Raw genomic sequence first — 18,751 nt, 5'->3', positions numbered from 1 at the left:
CCAAGTGAAAGTAGTCCAGAACACCTTAATGTAAAGAACCTGACCTAGAAACTGCCATATGGCCACCAAGGTTTTAGCTCTGAAAGTAAGGGAAGAATGCTGAATCATCCTGCTCCGAGAAGCCAAACTGTAACACATCCTCATTTCCAGGGCAGATTCATTTCTTCTGTCTTGGTATCTGTCCCTGAGTTTGGGACTATACTTTTTTCTTGAGACAGTTAATTGTAAAGACCTTTGGGTGGTCAAAAAACTTGATTTGCACCAGTGACTCTGCCCTCAAATAAGTAAATGTCCTCGTCACAAAAACAGTTATGCGTCCAATCATGATCTCCCAGACACAGCAGCTAATTACAGTACATCTCACATACCTGAATTAGCCTTTAAGGCACTTCACTCAGTCATCCAACAAACATCAACTGAAGGCCTACTATGTACCTGTTCCAGAGCATATATTTGAGGAACACCCAGTCATTTAGGGGGTGAGAGAAGATAAATTTTGTAAATAGATAAATTACAATAAAACATAATGAATGCTATCTTAGAAGGTCTGCACAATGTTATTCGGCAGCAGATAGAAGAGAGAGATTCCTGGGGGCTGGGTAAGGAGTCAAGACAGACTGTATAGAGAAGAGTGACTTGAGCTGGATATGAAGGGTGAATAAAAGTTCCCCATGGGGGAGGGTGCTGGACCAGACAGGCATCTCAGGCAGAGGCAATTTCAGTGCAAGGGGCAGGGAGGTCAGTACAGGCTGAAGCATAGGGTGGAGTGGAAGAGGGGAAACAGAAAGTGCTGAGCCCAGAATTACTGAGTGTTGGTCCCAACTGCCAGCCACCACTATGTGCCCAGACACCCTGACTGATATTTATCAAATTAATGTGTAAAAAGAACCTAGACCTATGCCTGGCACACGATAAACACTCCACGAATTTTGCTTTGAATATTACCATGTGCATTTTGGTGCCACATTCACCACCACCTTATCCTCAGGATTGAGAAAAATTAACAAATATGTGTTGAATGAATGAAGAACTTGTGGTTTCTAAGAAGGAAATGGCAATGGATAGGATTCTCATAATGCTGCATCCAGCATGAAGGTGAAGGGAAAGTGTTTTCTACAGGATTGCTTCAGTCACCTGAAGGTCATTTACTCTTCCCAGTAGTTTCCCCCACCCAAATCTATGCTGGGTAGGGCAGACCACTGGGTTAAAAAGAATAACCATAAAACCTTACATTTGCACAGCTTCTTCAGCTTACTTGTATTATCTAGTTTAAAATAACTGCAATCTTTAAATCCCAAACTTTTAACCTCTTGTCTGAATCCTATTTCAGATATAACCTGAAATTCTCATCTCTGTATTTGAGTTCCCACTAGCCTCCACGGAGGGAAGATTGGCAATGAATTTAAGAAACTGGTAGAGTCACTGCCCATACCTGTCCCAAACTGACCCCTTCATTTACTCCCACACGAATCTCAAGAAAGAATGGAAAGGAGCCTGAGTAAAGGTGGTACCTTAACTTCCTAAACTATCACATTACTTTGCAACATCACTGTCTAGCCTCAATTTAATATAATTCAGTTCAGTTCCACATCTGATGTCCTAAGGCATACTTATTCCATTATCACTGGCTGGGAATTAGGAGACCAGGTTTTTAAATGTCAGTTTGCTGCCAGTTAGCTGGATGGCACTGAGCAAGTCACTTCGTTTTTTTGAGCACCAGGTTTTTCATTTGTAAAATGAAGGGGTCAGAATGGATGATCCCAAACTCCTTCCCAGCTCTCACAATAATTATCAAATGGGAAATAGCATCGATGTCATTGTAACTCTTTCTGTATTTCGAAGCTAGTAAGTTCTGGAGTTTATTTCGGAGGAATACTTTGGCTCAGCAAATTACCAACAGTTTTCTACAGTTGACTCTAGAAGAAACTGGGAAGTAGACTGCATATCTTTATTCATTCAAAAATATTTCTTCAGTGCCTATTAAGGTGTGAGGCACTATTTAGACACTGTTACAGCCCTGAACAAAGCAAAGGAGCTCAGTCTTCTCATGGAATTCACTTCCCTGTGTTTAATTAATCCCCCCACGCACCAAATAAATCTTTTGACTGCTTTGGACAGCAGAAACAGTGATCTAATAGGTTTGTTTTATGTGTTGTGATTTGTGTGGGGCAATCTCTGAATTAGCAAAAAAATTAAAACTGCTTCAAAAAATCCCTGTCTTCAGTTTCTCCATCGACTAGGTAAATAACTCTGTAGTTTAAAAAGAAGTAACTCCTCGTTTCTGAATAGATTGAGATACATTCACACATGAATTCCAGAAATATTTTAAGACACTAAACGAAAGGGATGAAATGTTTCCTGCAGCATTGGAATTTAATTTTCTCTTTTCCTACGACTGATTCTTTAACATGGGGTTTTAGATACGAAACAAAGAGCATTTCCCTTCTCCTTCACAGAATGCATGATGGGTCTACAAAAAGGAACATGAAGTGGAATGATGTGTCTGTATCTCAAAAAAGGCATCTTTATAGGCTGTAAAACAAACAAATAAAGAGCAAACTCTTGGGGTGGAAAGATGTATATACTAGATTTAGATCAGTAAAATATAACAGATTATTCCATTTAAGTATGGTACTGATGCAGAATTTTAGAGCTGGAGGAACCCTAAGCCTTAGTTTTATAAATGAGAAACCTGAGATTCAAAGACATAAAGTGACCTGGCCAAGGCAAAGCCAAGATACTCATTAGCAGCAAAGTTGTAATAAGAATCCAATTCTACTGATTCCCTGTCCAAGAATCTAGTACTATATTAACTAACTGAGAGTTTTAGCAAATCAAGACTAGAGAGATGGTGCTCTTTATGGCTGACAGCCACTGTTTTAGACTAAATGTATGACACCTGATGTCTGTAGTATATTTCTCCAACAGACTATACAATCTGATATTACTTATGAAGGGTTTAGATAAATTTATGGATGAAACATCTGGGACAGATATGTTCTACTTAGAAACAGGTCATATTCAAAATCTCATTCCTAAATAGCCTGTTCAGAATTTGGAACCCCTTTCCCCTGCCAAAGAAAAGTAACAAATTATGAGTTAATTTAACCAGGCATGATTGAAATAATATGAATGGTATTCCAAGAAGCACTCTCACTGGGCCCAAAGCCCCTTGAATCCTGGACCCCCCTGAAGTGACTGGATACCTCCAGACTGGAGGCTGGAGAGGCTCAAAACTGCAAGCCAGGGGGAGGTTCCTAAGCCAGGATTCCTAAGTCAGAGACTGTTTGTATTAGGATAATTAAGAATATCTAAAAACATACATAACCTCTTGAGGTCATGGTCACAGATGATAGCCATGACTTACCCCAAAAAATCTCTTGGACACAGTAGTGGAGAAATCGGTGAGGCCAGAATGGTCTGTACCTGAAATCTTGGCTTTTCTGGAATCGGAATTCAGTACTTTCAGGGAGGAGGATGAGTTTAAAGAAAACCCATCAAAGGTCTTCTCTCCCACTTTACACTCAAGAGGTGACTCCAGTCATCTTTCTCAGATTTCTCCCCATCTGCAGTTTCCTAGCTTGGGAATAATATTCTATGTAGTGCATTAATGATGCTTAGACACTCTTGGAAAACTTTTAAAAACATTCATCCTAATGGCAGTTTTGTAAATTTAGTGTGGGCTTCTATAAATCTAAACTGACAGCGTATCAGTGCGAGCACAATTGGCTAATTTGGGGTTAGCTTGATTTTCCTCGGACCTCCAGGAGGCTTCAGGTGAATTTGAGTTCCTTCCAAACTAAGTCCCCTAAGTGAATTAAATCCTGTTCTCAAATCGTGGCCTCGGGGCAGATGCTGGTGGTCAAAGAAGCTCTCAAGGTTAGGGGCTTTCTCTAACCCAAAGAGATCTCTCAGGGGAGAGCGGCAGGTTTGGAGGACCGGAAGGAGATTTGGCCTGGGGGGGCCCGGTGCGCGCACCCATCCGCTGGCTCTCGGAGACCCCGGAGCGCCTCCCCGCCCTCCCGGGCCCGCCTAGCTCACCGAGGTTGCCGCCGACGATGGTGACGGCGATCTGGTCCATGAGCACCGCCCGGAAGCGCACGTCCTGCTCGGAGCAGCGCTGCCGGAGGGCGCGCAGGATCTGCACCTGAGGGTAGTCCTCGAGGATGCGCCGGTCCGTCAGGAACCAGAGCTGGGAGCACATGGCGGCCAGGGCGGCGGCGCCCGGCGGGGCGCTGGCCCCCTCGGCGCCCCGGGCCGCTCGCTCTGGCTGGCGGGCGGCCGGCGTCCCGGGCGAGCGCGCGCCGCGGCTCCGCTCGCGCCGGTGCGCCAGGCGCCTCTGCAGCCCTGACCCAGCGAATCTGCCCGGCCACTCAGCGCCGCCGCCGATCCCGGCCAGCCAATCAGCGCGCGGCGGCGGGCGCGGGCCGGCCGCGGGGCCAGCTGCAGAGGCGGCCGCGGCGGGGCCCAAACCTGCTGCGGCCGGGAGAAGGGACCCGGGTGGGGTTAGCGGCCCCGGGAATCCCCGAGCGAGGAGGGCGGCGGGGAGGCTGATGGAGGGCATCCCTGCTCCGCGCTGGACCCCGGCGGGCGTGACGCTGCCGGCCGAGGTGGGGCGGCCGGAGCGGGAGGGGTTAGGGTGGCGACCCAGTGAAGCCGAGAGGGTGTCCGGGCTGACGGAATAGTGGTCCGCAGCGGGCAGCGGGATGCTTCCCAAAGGCCGTCTCGAGCACCCGGGGGCTGGGAGCATCGGCGGCCCCCTCCAGAGCCTGGGCCAGGGCCTCGTGGACGTCCCAAAGGAGACTCCAGGGCCTGGCGAAGGTCACACAGCTAGGCCTCCAGGTGGACCCTGGCCTTGGAATGCTCTGCCCAAGTCCTGGCCTGGAGCTGGGGTGGGGATTGAGGGTTCAGGTAATTTGAAGGTGTGTTTCTCAGGGTCTCAGGTTTTCTTTCACTGGACACCCCCTCCCAGGATGCAGCGGTTCTGGGCCTGCACAACCTCAATGTGAAGAAAATGGACTCCTTTTAGTTAGAAGGACCACCAGCTGGTCTTCCCCCATCCCCCCAGCCCATACAACTGAGTCATCTTTAAACATTGTCCTTGGTCCTAGCCAATCGCAAATTCTGCCAGCAAACAACTATGTTTGAATCCAGACTTTCCTCTCTAAATAACTGAAAGACTGAAGTTAGCCATCTTTGGAGATTGCATTTGCTCTTCTGGCTCATTAAAATATTTGTCTTTTTTTTTTTTTTTTTGGCTTAGGGGGGCAAGAGGAATTTCAAAGCAGACCAAACAATGATAATTTAGAAATGGGGTAAGATATCTCAGGTAAGGTATAGGCTTCACTATCTATATTTTGCAGGTGTGTGCATTTACCCACTTGATGTGCCATTGGAAAAGTTCTGTCTAAATGGAATTTCAAATATTAATTATTTTTCAAGCAATGTTAAGTAAATCTTTTTGTGTTGCAAAATACCCCCCCCCCAACCCCATGAATGTATTTTCTTAAAGTAGTAGTAACCTAGTGCCCTATGACTTAGTAACTTTCAAAACTATCTTCTAACCACAGATCGACTTGGGCACTAGAGGCTCTATCTTGTACCTTGACCATTTCCTTGATGTCCTATGGTATATATTTGGTACACCCTGATGCTTTCTACTTGGCTTCTGCAGGATCATAATACATAGGATGTCTATAAGATGATCAGAACCATAGTTGTCTGGAACGATAATTTGTATATAAGAGTCACTAAATTTAGAAGTTGCTTACAATCCATTTTCATAGTTATCTTCATAAGTCAAGAATGTTTAATTCATATGCAGATGGATGCCAAGATCCCCAAAACCCAAGCTTGAGGAGAACAGGATCTGGGGATCCAGATGTTGTGATCACTTCTTCACTGTCTTTGCTCACCCTCCCTAGAAGGTTGCTAACACCGCTGTGATCTCCCTTTTCTAGGATGGGTGATAAGTGAGAACCTGGGACAGTGGCATATCCAGTTAGGAGATAGCTAAACTTATGTTGGTATGTTTTGTTCTATTATCAAAATTATCAAGCACAGAGGTAACTGCCCCAGATTTGGGTTATTTTCTAAGATGTATTACCTTATGTAATATTTCTCCATAGATGACTCCCAAATTCAGTCCCCTGACCAGGGATCGAACCCACGCCCCCTGCAGTGGAAGCGCAGAGTCTTACCACTGGACTGCCAGGGAAGTCCCCAAATTCAATTTTAACCCTGACGCCTCCTGAGGTTCAACAATATAAAAACATGCTGTCCTGCCATCACCTCAATGTCCCTAGAGCTAAACTCATTCTTTTCCCCTTCATTCCAGATTCAGCTGTCTTAAACCATAAGGAAAGTGTATTATCTCATGTAACAAGAAATCCAGGTAGGTCACTTCTAAGGTTTATTCATTTAACAGCTCAGTAAATTTATCAGGGACCCAAATTCTTTCCATCTTTTCACTCTGACTACCTTAGGCCAGTGCCCCTCATAGTTACAAAATGGCTGCCATAATTTCAGCTGACACATGCATACACACAATGTCCAATGGAAGTAGAGAAACTGTTTCTTCCCGTGTGTCTCTCTTTATTAGCAAGGAAAACCTGTCTCAGAAGACCACAAGCAGGCTTCTCACACTCTCCCACGTCTAAACTAGTCACCAGCAGAGAGTAAGAAGCCATCATGAGTGGCTTAATGTAATCATGATTTACCCCCTGTGGCTGGGAATTGGAATCCCACCACCCTCACCAAGCACATGTAGAGTTAGGTGAACATCTGGACAAAATTGGGGTTCTCTTAGGAATAAAGGGAGAATAGATATTGGGAGGACAAACAATGGTGTTTGATACAGATGGCAATAAGGTAAATGTATCAGGATAAGCCAGGTTAGGCTGTGGTAACAAGTGATTCCAAAGTGGCTTACAACAACAAAGTTTTATTTCTTGAAATACTGTACATGCCCATAAGAGGCGTATCAGTTTGGCGTATTTGAGGTTGTCTTCATGCCAGGACCCAGGCTGATAGCGTAACCTTTTTCTGGAAAAATGTTGGTCTCGTGGAAGGGGGAAAATGATCACGGTGAATCACATGCTGGTTCTTAATGCTTCTGCCTGGAACTTTTACATGCTAGAGCTCACATTTTCTCGGTCAGAACAAGTTCACCTGGCCAAGTCTGACATTGGTAAGGTGGCGAAGTATTATCCTTTCCTGGCAAGGGCAACAAAAATTTGTGAAAAACTATAACCAACAATATAGTCTGCCACACTCAAGGATGAGAAATAGCCAAATCCTACTCTGCTAATCGTCTCTCCTCTTTTTAGGGTTCCCAGGGGAACTATATAAAAGAAAGAAATTGGAATAGAAACCAAAGGATCATTTTATTCATAACTGAGCTAGCACCCAATAACCTCTAGAACAGAACTCTGCCAAAAGACTGAATCATATGGCTTACGTTTAAGGCTGAAGTGAAGCTTTGTAATTCCCTGCTCCGCCTCCACCCTCTAGATTTTGGGACTATCATGCATAGGCATGCCTGTGGAAAGAGGGGAGAAGATGATCAGATCTGCAAGCAGACCAGCTTTACTCAACCAAGTGAGGGCCAAATGGAAACTGGGCTGGTCCTACCTGGAGCAAGAACAGCACTCCTGACCATGTGCCCTTTCAACACAAAGTGACCCAACCACCAGTAAAATGTGAACTCGTTAGTGTCCTGGGCTCTGACCAATCAGATTAAAAACTTCTTCCTTCTGAAGGTAGCCAGTCAGAGGACAGGGCAGAGGAAAAGGGAATTCCTTCCTATGTTCTCACAGTCTCAATTTTGTTCTCTCTTAATCTATTAGGAAGAGGGGTAGAAAAGTCTTCTGCCAAACAAATGAACATGCCTTGTCTATTTGCCTCCTCATCTAGACTGTAAGCCTCTCAAGAACAAGGGCCAATGCATCGTGCATCACTGTTTCCACATATGGTAGGTACTCAAGTATCTGTTGATAAAGTTAGGACTGTCATGTAAAAGACATCACTGCAATTTCAGCTGAGAAAACTGTGGTCAGTTACAGATATACTAGGTTTTTGTAACCTGGGATTCTGGGGCCCTATTTCTTATCTTACTTCCAACCTTCACTATATATTGGCACAAAAGGGTACTGAGATGTGGGTCTGGACTGTGGAAAGAAAGTGAAAGTCTTTGTACATATTACATGTGACCCCAAGCAGATTGATATGTCAAGTTAGAAGATCAAAATTCAATTGACCTCAATAAATTAGAGAAATGGTCATCAGTGACACTAGGATAAATGGAAAGTAGTATATTGAAGGAGTAAAAGAAGCATCACACACACATAGGTTCAAGAGAGAAAAACTGGCCATGCAGGAATGTGGCCAAGAAAGACCTGATAGTTGTGGCAAACCAATAACAGAATGAATAGAAAAATGATGGGCTATATTAACAGAAGTCTATACAAGGCCAAATTCATCTTCATATCCCTGGGACCTAGCACGGTGCCTGGCACACAGTGCATATTGAGAAATAGTTATTGAAAAAAATTGTGTGTGGCTTTGGTCAGATTGTTCATGCTGTTCTGTCCCTCCGAAAGCCTTTGCATGATCAATGCCTATCCACTCTTCAAGACCCAGCTCAGACACAATTCTTCCATGTTATCTTTCCTAAAATTTACCTTACCCTCACCTAGAAGAAAGCTCTCCATTTCTGAATCCTCATAAGCAGTTAATAACTGCTAGCTTACATTAATTATAATTAATATGTATTTAATTATGAAATATAATTAATTTTATTCTAGTCATGGGCTCAGTAATTATTGGGTGAATGGTAACTCTCAGATTATGACAATCCAATATACATAATTTCAAAATTATAGAATTAATGACTAAAGGGAGGGGTCTCAAATTCTAGAATTTTGCATTTCTGGCACTGACTCTCTCACTTTCCTTGGTCTAGTAATCCAGATGTCAGCTTTTCCCTCATCCTCTTGTTCAAGCTCCCACCCCTTATTCCCTCTCACACCAGGGTCTTAAGGAACAAGGCAGAATTTACTGAAGGGGAGACACGATGTACGTCTTGTACACTGCAGTAATTCACTTGAAAATACCCTACAACCCACCTCTTTTTTCAGAGTACTCTCTGCTTCTGCCACTACGGATCTTTTTCCACTCCACTCCCCAGCCTCCAGTCTTGTTGCTCTTAACTCCCCCTCCCAGAGTCCTAGGCAGATTCCTCAACCTTTCGTTATTGGGAGGAATGCATTTTACCCCAGCTCTACTTCCAAACTTGCGCCCTTGATGAATTACTGTTTAGCAAAACAGGCCTTTCAATTAACAGATCCATCTTCTTCAGGAAATAGAGGGGGATTATAAATAATTTTTCCCTGTTGCAGATACAATTAACAAAATGACTAAATGGGGTTAGTCAATGAAGTCTTCATTGGAAGCTTGTTGGAGTCAGCTTTTGAAGATGACAATAGATGCAGCTTTGCAGGGCAGAGTGCAAGGAAGACATTCAGGTGGTTGCTAGCTGCTGTCCGGCTGTGGATGAGCTAGGCTCTCAGAACCAGGTAGAAGTTTATAGTTTTCAAGGGGCTTTCCCTATCTCTCTTGAGACAAGGCTGCGTAATGGCTTATCTTGCTCTCTGCCAGCCCTAGCCTCACTTAATTATAATCATTAAAGATAGATGTTTGTTGTCTCAGTCTTTCCTAGTTCCTTAGCCATTTCTGACAAGTCAAGAATTATATTAGAAGCCTCAGCACTATCTTTCCTTTCCTCTCGTGTTAGGATACAGGCTATGCTGCTATAACAAAGAGACTCTACAAGGAATTTATTTCTCTCTCACTTAATAGTCCAGTAAGGTGGATGTCCGGCATGAAAAGGTAGCTTTTTCCCCTCGTTCAACCTGGGACCCAGGTTCCTTTCATCTTAGTGTGTTACCTGCTCCAGCGGTGTGGTCATTGTTGGCATGTTCGAGGCTGGCTTTATTAACCACATCTGTGTTCCAGACCTCTGGAAGGAGAAAGAAAAAGTGGAGACAAGTAGCTTCCTTTTAATGATGTAACATGAACATTATCTTCCTAACTTTCATTTACATCCCAAGAACTTGGTCACATGGTCACCTCTACTGCAAGGGAGGCTGGAGAATATATTCTTTAATTGGACAGATATGTGCCCACCTAAAACTCAGTGGTGGGGAGAAGGGGTTCTATTACTAAAAGGAAGAGGAACTGGAGGTGGGGATGATGAGTGGTTTCCACCATAGCTCCTTATCCCTGTGTGAGATAAACTTCTTAGCATGGCATAAGTGACCCTGTGGACCTTTAGCTTTCCGCTCTAATAGTATAGAATTCCTTGAACTGCCCTGAATATGGTTTTGTGTGTCTCACCTCCATGACTGTTCATGGTAAATCTCGCTCGCCTTTCCTTGCCTGCTACAACCAGCTCAAGCAGCATCTTCTCCAAGAAGTCTTCTAAACCTTAGTTTGGCATAAGTGAACCTTCTTTGTGTTCTCATAGTGCACTATGCATTCCTCTCTTTTGGCACTTGTCAAATTCCCCCGCTATCAGCACAAGCTTGAAATCATCTCTTTATGGCTCCGTCTCCATCTAGATTGTAAGCAACTTGAGAGCAAATATGCCCTGTCTCAGTGTTATTTGTATCCTTATTACCTAACTGTGCTAAATTCCTTTTGCCCACCAGTGGGGAAAATAACTTGCACTATTGCCTGACCCCCTGCATGTCCACTGAGTTGTGGCTTTCATCTGTAATGGCCAGACTGTATACGTGGGCATTCTTTCCATTTGGATGGAAGCACTAGCCTGAAACCCCTGCTGATCTAGGATACTGATCCTCTTGCTAGATTTTGTGAATTCCTGCCTCTGGGGGGCCTAAGACCTGTTTTGTTACTCCCTAGGGGCTGACTGCTAACCCAGAACCAGGGTATGACACAGCCATGGCTAGGTTAATTTCCTCCAGTTCTGCTCCTAGTGGGCTCTGGCTATTTCCCCCTTACCACTGGTTCATCCTGCTAAGGCTTTATCATGCCTGACCTATGAATGAATTTGCCCATGTTAGGATTAATAAGTATTGTTGATACCTTCTGTTTGAAGCTAACTGGTCCAGGATGGGAATGGATTCTCAGATTTGTGACGTATCACTGACACAAAATGCAATTTGTATAGGCTTTCTTTAGATGAATATATATATATATCTTAAAACATATATGTCTTAAAATATATGTATCTTTAAAATATGAATATTTGAGTATGCAAAGCCAGTATATTGAGAGGGATACTCATTTGGCAAATATTCTTTATTTCACAAAAGGATTGACCAGTCTTAGGAATTAATCTCTCTCTTTTTTTGATATAACTTTAGTCATTGTTCAGTGAGGCACCTTATGTCTGTCCTGGAGAATGTTCCATGTGCACCTGAAAAGAATGTGTATTCTATTGCTTTTGGATGGGAAGTTCTGCAGATATCTATTAAGTCTATCTGTTCTAATATGTCATTTAAGGTCAATGTTTCCTTATTGATTTTTCTGGCCATTGATGTAAGTGGGTGTTAAAAGTCCCCTACTATTATTATGTTACTGTCAAGTGTTTTCTTTATGTTTGTTAATATCTGCTGTATGTATCTAGGTGCTCCTATGTTGAGTGCATATATGTTTACAATTGTTATATCTTTTTGTTGGATTGATCCCTTTACCATTATGTAATGTCCTTCTTTGTCTTTTGTGACAGTCTTTATTTTAAAGTCTATTTTGTCTGATATCAGTATTGCCACCCCAGATTTCTTTTTGTTTCCATTTTCATGGAATACATTTTCCATCCTCTCACTTTCAGTCTCTGTGTGTGTTTAGATCTGAAGTGAGTCTCTTGTAGGCAGCATATACATGGGTCTTGTTTTGTTTTTTGTTTTAATCCATTCAGCCACTCTGTGTCTTTTGATTGGAGCATTTAGTCCATTTACATGTAAAGTAATTATTGATGGGTATGCACTTCTTGCCATTTTGTGAACTGTTTTCTGTTTGTTTTTGTAGTTCTTTTTTGTTCCTTTCTTCTTGTTTTGCTCTCTTCCCTTGTGATTTGATGACTGTAGTCTCTATTGTTATGTTTGGGTTCCTTTCTCCTTTTTTTGTGTGTATCTATCATAGATTTTTGATCTGTGGTTACCATGAGATTTATATACAACAACCCATATATATGTGATTATATTAAGTTGATAATCTCTTCTTAAGTTTGAATGCATTCTAACAACCCTGCATTTTTACCCCTTGCCCCACATTTAATGTTTTTGACTTCATATTTTACATCTTTTTGTTTGTGTATCCCTGAACTACTTATTGTGGATATAGATGATTTTACTACTTTTGTCTTAACCTTCTGACTAGCTCTATAAGTGGTTGATCTACTACCTTTACCGTATATTTGCCTTTACCAATGAGATTTTTCCTTTTGAAATTTTCATATTTCTAGTTTTGGTCTTTTCATTTCCACTTAGAGAAATCCCTTTAACATTTCTTGTAAAACCAGTTTAGTGGTGCTGAACTCTTTTAGCTTTTGCTTGTCTGTAAAACTCTTTATCTCACCTTCAAATCTGAATGATAGCCTTGCCAGGTAGAGTATTCCTGTTTGTAAGTTTTTCCCTTTCATCGCTTTGAATATATTGTGCCACTCCCTTCTTGCCTACAAAGTTTCTGCTGAAAAGTCAGCTGGTAGTCTTATGGTAGTTCCCTTATATGTAACTAGTTGCCTTTCCCTTTCTGCTTTTAACAGTCTCTCTTTATTTTTTGCCATGTTAATTACAATGTGTCTTGGTGTGGATCTCTTTGGATTCTTCTTACTTGGGACTCTTTGATTCTGGACCTGAGTATCTGTTTCCTTTCTCAGGTTATGGAAGTTTTCAGCTGTTATCTTTTCAAATAAGTCCTCTACCCCTTTCTCTTTCTTTTCTCCTTCTGGTATCCCTATAATGTGAACGTTAACATACTTTATGTTTTCTCAGAGGTCGCTTAAACTATCCTCATTTTTTAAATTCTTTTTTCTTTTTTCTGTTCAGCTTGGGTGATTTCCATTACTCTGTCTTCTTCTTACTCTTGATCCAGTCCTCTGTATTATCTAATCTACTATTGTTTCCTTCTAGTGTATTTTTTATTTTAGTTATGTATTCTTTGTCTGTGGTTCTTTTTTGTATTTTATAACTCTTTAACCTTTTCACTGTGTTCATCCATTCTTCTCCTGAGTTCATTGAGCATCTTTATGATCATCACCTTGAACTCTTTATTGGGTAGGTTGCTTATCTTTATCCACTTCACTTAGTTCTTCTTCTGGGGTTTTATTTTATTCCTTCATTTGGAACATATTCTTCTATCACCTCATTTTGTCTAATTCTGTTTTTATTTCTATGTATCAGGTAGGTCGGTTTTGTTTCCCAATCTTGGAGAAGTGGCTTTTTGTAGGTGACATCCTTTGGAGTCCAGTGGCACTGCCCCTCTGGTCACCAGAGCTATATGCTCTAGGGGTGCCCTCTATGTGGGCTGCATAGGCCCTTCTATTGTAAAAGGGTCAACTACTGTGGGCATATTGGTAAATACCATATTGGGCATATTGGCCTGGCTGGTTGCCAGGTCCTGCCTCATGCAGAGGCTGCCAGCCCACTGGTAGCCAGGGCTGGGTCCTGGGGCAGCTGGCTGTGCAGCTCACAGGGTCTCAGGACTGGTGCCAACTGGCTGGTAGGCAGATGAGCCCCTAGTGCTAATAAGGGAGAGGGAGGACTCCAAAATGGCACTTTCCAGCACAGGTGTCTTCATGTTAGAATGAGCTCCCCAAAATGGCTGCCACCAACATCTCTGTCCCCAGGGGGAGTCACAGTTGCTTCCTGATTCTCCTGAAGGCTCTCCAGGATCAGCAATTTGGTCTGACCCAGGCTCCTTTCAAGATCCAGGCTCTATACTGGATCTTGGAGCGTGAGATTTTGTGGGGGCCCTTTAAGAGTGGAGTCTTTGTTTCCCACAGCCCTCTGGGTCTCCCATATGCAAGCCCCCTTTAAAGCCAGACATTCTGGGGGGGTCATCATCCCAGTGCAGGACCCCAGGGCTGGGGAGCCTGATGTGGGGCTTGGATCCCTTGCTCCTTGAGGAGAATCTCTACAATTGTGATTATCCTCCCATTTGTGGTTCACCTACCTGAGTCTTGACTATACTGTACCTCCATCCCTCCTACCTGTCTCATTGTGGTTCCTTCTTTATAGCTTTAGTTGTGGAAAACCTTTTCTGCTAGTCTTCAGGTCATTCTCATTGATAGTTGCTCTGTACATTGTTGTAATTTTGGTGTGCCCATGGGAGGAGGTGAGCTCAGGGTCTTCCTACTCTGCCATCTTGGCCACACCCCCTCTAGTGTTCTTGATGAGATGAAGATGTATTGGCAATTTGTAATGAATTGAAGCGAAGTTCCCAGCTTCAAAAGGTCACTTAAGAGTTAGAGATAGCTGCATAGCTCAAGTGCTCAGAGCCCTTCCAAGTTTCCCTGCCTGAATTAGTTAGAAGTCATTCATTTACAAATGTCAGAAATACAGTTTAAACTAGTATAAGCAAAAAGGGAATGTACTGGCTTTCAGTCCTTGGAAGTGTAGGAATGGACTTCAGTCACAACTAGATCTAGGGACTAATATACATTTTCCAAATTGGTCTTTCTCACTCTTTCAACCCCTTTCCCTTCCATTCCCTTTCTCTCTCGCTTTCTCTCTCTCTTGCTCTCATTCTCACTCTCACTCTTCTTCTTTCTGTGTGTTGATCCCATTCTCTTCCACAAGAGACACCTTCCTTTGACGTGGCAGGGAAGTTAGACCCCTTCACATTCTCAATGTGCTTTATTTGGAAGACCAGGTGCATTTTTTTCTACCTCTAAACGAAAAGAATCCCCAGAAGAATTTTGATCGGCCTACCCCTGGACCAGTCATTCTGCCCAAGGCTATGTGGTACCTTGGTTGGCTGGGCCCTATGGCTGTGAAACAGGATGGTGTGATTAGCAGCTTCACCAGGCTCACACAGTTTGTGTAGGTTTGGGCAGACAAAACAAGACATACCCACCACGCTCTCCTGTCTAAGGCCTGAGAGTCCCCAGTAAATATCTTAAGTGTCCCCACCAAACAGCCCGGGCTTTACTTCACACTTTTGCTTGTTTCTACTCTTACTGCTCCACACTGACCAGTACTTGCCTTCTGTGTGGATCCCTGCTCCATGATTCCCTTGGACTGCCACTTAACACTGATACGACCACTGTTGGCCACTCTGCTGCTCAGGCCAATGCTTGTGCTGTGTTTTTTTCCTGGACCTCTCTCCTCTCAGTGCTCTATTTGGAGATGTGCCCATGAGCTTCTCAGATGCTCTGACAGGGACCAGTACATACGGTTGTGCAATCATTCACAGTTGTGAGGGTTGTTTGGTGCATAAGGGCACACATGGGGACTAAAATCTAGCATGAAATGCAGTTCACTAAGCTCAAGTTATACACCCTCCCACATATACTCCAGGAGGAAGAAGCACCTTCTTCTACTTGTACAAGCATACCAATCCATGCTCCCAGGAGCTGTGACTCCCCCCAGATGACTTTTTCTAATTCAGATGAAGGTTCCCTAAGGGCTAGCAGTAGTGAAGATCTTGCTGTTTCCTTTGAAAAGGAAAGGAACAGCTCCTTCTCTTCTGTTTGCTATTGTATCAGAGGGATGCCACTACCATAAACATAATGCTGGGAGAACAGCAAGGATCACAGGCTCCCCACCCCACCATCTAACTATAACATCCTCACATGCCCTCCCAATATGCCAGAGCAAAGAATGATGAAAGACTGTCACAAATGTGACAGCATTATCAAAAGCATGCAGAAATCAGCTATGTAAATGGAAAGCCTGTTAGGTTCTCTGTTTTATGAAATTGGCAAATTATTCATCAAGATAGAAAATAAAAACAAAGAAAAACTATGAGAATCATCTCACAGAGATACTAACCATTACCACGCCCAAGTAACCCATGTTCACATTTAATCACACCATTAGATTGTGATAGCTCTCAAAGGCAGGTCTTTTAGTGTTACCTGCAGCCTAAACCTGCCCCTCTCCCTCCTCCCCAGAACTTATGCAAGACACCAATGGGCAGTAGCTGGGTCTGGACAAGTTTGGGTAATAGCCACCATGTTGGTCTACAACGACCATGCTGACCAGTCCTCCAGCCCTGATGCTGCTTGTGGCTGGTCACACCACACCATTTCGTGATGAATGCTCTCCTAGGAATCTGGAGTCCTGCCTACAATTTGCCTCTGTCAGTTCTCCCCCTGCCTGTTTTCCCCATCTCTTCAGACATACCTATACATGAATCGTGGATATGGTTTGAGTTCTTTCCCTAGAAGTCTTCTCAACAGGCAAAAACAGAGAGTGCAGTAGAAAACTGGAAGAGGTGTTATCTCACTATACTCCAGCAATATCCAAATCCCAGTTACATCCCAGTAGGCACTACCTTCAATAGCAATAGAAGAGAACGTGGATACTGGTGCCACGTGGTATGTCCTCTGGACCAGTGACTAAGTGAAATCAAAGGTGGTCAAACACATGTGCACATTTCTCAATTTGTGTCTCTCATACTGCTCCCCTATGATTGTATTTTTCTGCAGAAGGGCATGAAACTGAAGGAGTAGGGGTGCTTCCTAATCTGCCACCCAGAGACATTCTTTTGTTTTCCTTTTGTGTTATCATCAATAAAACTAGATGGGGTTCTAGCCAAGGATAAGACAGGGTAAGAGGGAGGTGTGGAAAGGATGTGTCCTGAGGAGTTCCTGACTACAGCACAGAGGATTAGAAGGACCTAATGTAGAGATAGCGAGAACAGTGAAGTAGATACCCCTAACCACAGGAGCTTAGCTCTGACTGATCAGATTAAAGGAAATAAAAGAAAAGATAATTTCAGCAATGGAAATGAAACAACTTTCATTGGCTTTCAATGACTGGCTTTCAAACTGATCTGCCAACTGAGAGTCAGTCCTGTACCTGCTGAGCTAAATTCTTGGTAAAAAGCAAAAGTTAGATGACTCACACCCATTACTTGGAAAAATTAATAGTGTCCCTCCTTGCCTGGGAAGCTGACATCATACTATCAGCGTTTGGTATTTATTTTGTCTTGCTGAAGCCTTCCAATTTTATTTTTTTAATCCTGAAGCCAGCTACAGGTTCCTAGGAACGGTTGTTATTTGACAGCATCATATAAATTAGTCATGTTCAGTGGAAGTGAATGTACTGTACACAGCAGAGATCAGGTTGAATATAGAGGAGGCAGCACAGGTAGTAGGAAAAAACACTGAACTAGGGGACCCAAGTTCTTGTCCTGCCTAGCACTGCTAACTAGCCAGCAATGTGACATTAGGAAAGTCACTTAAACCTCACTAGCCTTAAGTGTAAAGTGAAGGGTTTAAAATTAGATAACCTATTATTTAAATTAACTAACTTCTAAGGCCAGCTCTAAAATGCTAATTCCATAGTCTCATTGGAAGTGGCACAAGGTGTTCAAGAAACTCATAGACAAACACCTGGATCAAGCGCAAATTAGCTGAACTGAGCCAACTACCAAGAGGAAACAAACCCACGCTGGTGAAGACCAGAGGTGTAGCTACAACGTCCACACTTGTTTTCCAGGAAGGTGTGTGATGGCTGGGCACAGGGGCATGACAGATAGTACTGTGAAATAATTTAGTCATGGACTCACTAAATGTTCCTTTCAATCTAGGTATGAGACTTGATATACAACTAAATGTTTCCCATGACTTGCTATGTATATATATATTTTGGTCTGATATCACATCTCAAGGGAAATATATCCAAAAAGACCTACTCACCCAGTAAAGTTCTTTGTGGTACCTACAGAGGCTGTATACAAATAACAAATCAGTGGTAATGCTAGCGTAAAGAATTATGTTGTGGCCATTCTGGATGTACCAAAATGTGGCCCAAAGGTTAGCAGGACCTCCTGACCTTGCTTGATCTACAGTATTGTTCATATTCATAAGATACAATGTGTACTTTGTTGATGGCACAGCTTAGATTCTGTGTGCCCTCTTAGTTGTCTATGAGAATAGGAGAAAGGGCCCTAGCTTACAGGAGATGAGGCTTAGTCTAGGTCTGGGCAATACACATTACATACCCAGAGACTGCAGACAAGACAAATGAGATGCTTAGGAAGTCTTTCTGAATACCACAATTTCCAAAAGACAGTCCCAGTCTACGTACCAAGTCTTATGTCCCAATACAAGAGTCCTGAGTCAAGGCATCCTACTGCAATCACTTGCTTTCAGTATACCATGGCTTCCCTGGGGAGTACTACCTCAAAACTTAGTCCTTCTGGGGGTGATTGATAACGCTTCTCTTTTCCATACGAGTTCTGAACCACCTAATAAACAAGACAAGAGCTGGCAGATGGAGGACAAATTAATGTTTATTTTCAATGTATTGGAGAATGTGACTTAGATGTGAGAGTCAAACTGTCTTCTTAATGCTGAACCTCAGGGTCAGACAGATTTACCACATGGTCAGAGAAGTCACTGAATTTCTGTAGGACTCCTCCATAAGGGAAGGACATTTATGAAACACACAACATGAAGGAGAAGCAGAGCAGAGAGCCTGCTATCTGTAGCCAGACCTGCTCCCCAAAGGAAGGAGATAAGAAGGTGTTCTGCTGTGCATGCCTAGTTTCTCCTTCC

At 43.1% G+C, this 18,751-nt stretch overlaps 1 protein-coding gene across 1 annotated transcript in view; it reads right to left on the bottom strand.

Moving 5' to 3' along the window:
- The window catches only part of RIMKLA (ribosomal modification protein rimK like family member A), a 28,492-nt gene extending 24,226 nt beyond the window's left edge, over positions 1 to 4,266 (bottom strand). The window contains exon 1 of the mRNA XM_059897695.1: positions 4,042 to 4,266. Within this exon, the coding sequence (XP_059753678.1) occupies positions 4,042 to 4,204 (163 nt within the window). The 5' untranslated portion in view covers positions 4,205 to 4,266. The remainder of the gene's footprint in view (positions 1 to 4,041) is intronic.
- Positions 4,267 to 18,751: the final 14,485 nt, after the last annotated feature.

This window comes from Balaenoptera ricei, chromosome 1 (genome assembly GCF_028023285.1).
Source record: "Balaenoptera ricei isolate mBalRic1 chromosome 1, mBalRic1.hap2, whole genome shotgun sequence".
Classification (NCBI taxonomy): Eukaryota; Metazoa; Chordata; class Mammalia; order Artiodactyla; family Balaenopteridae; genus Balaenoptera; species Balaenoptera ricei.
This window is presented reverse-complemented; position numbering and strand designations above follow the sequence as displayed.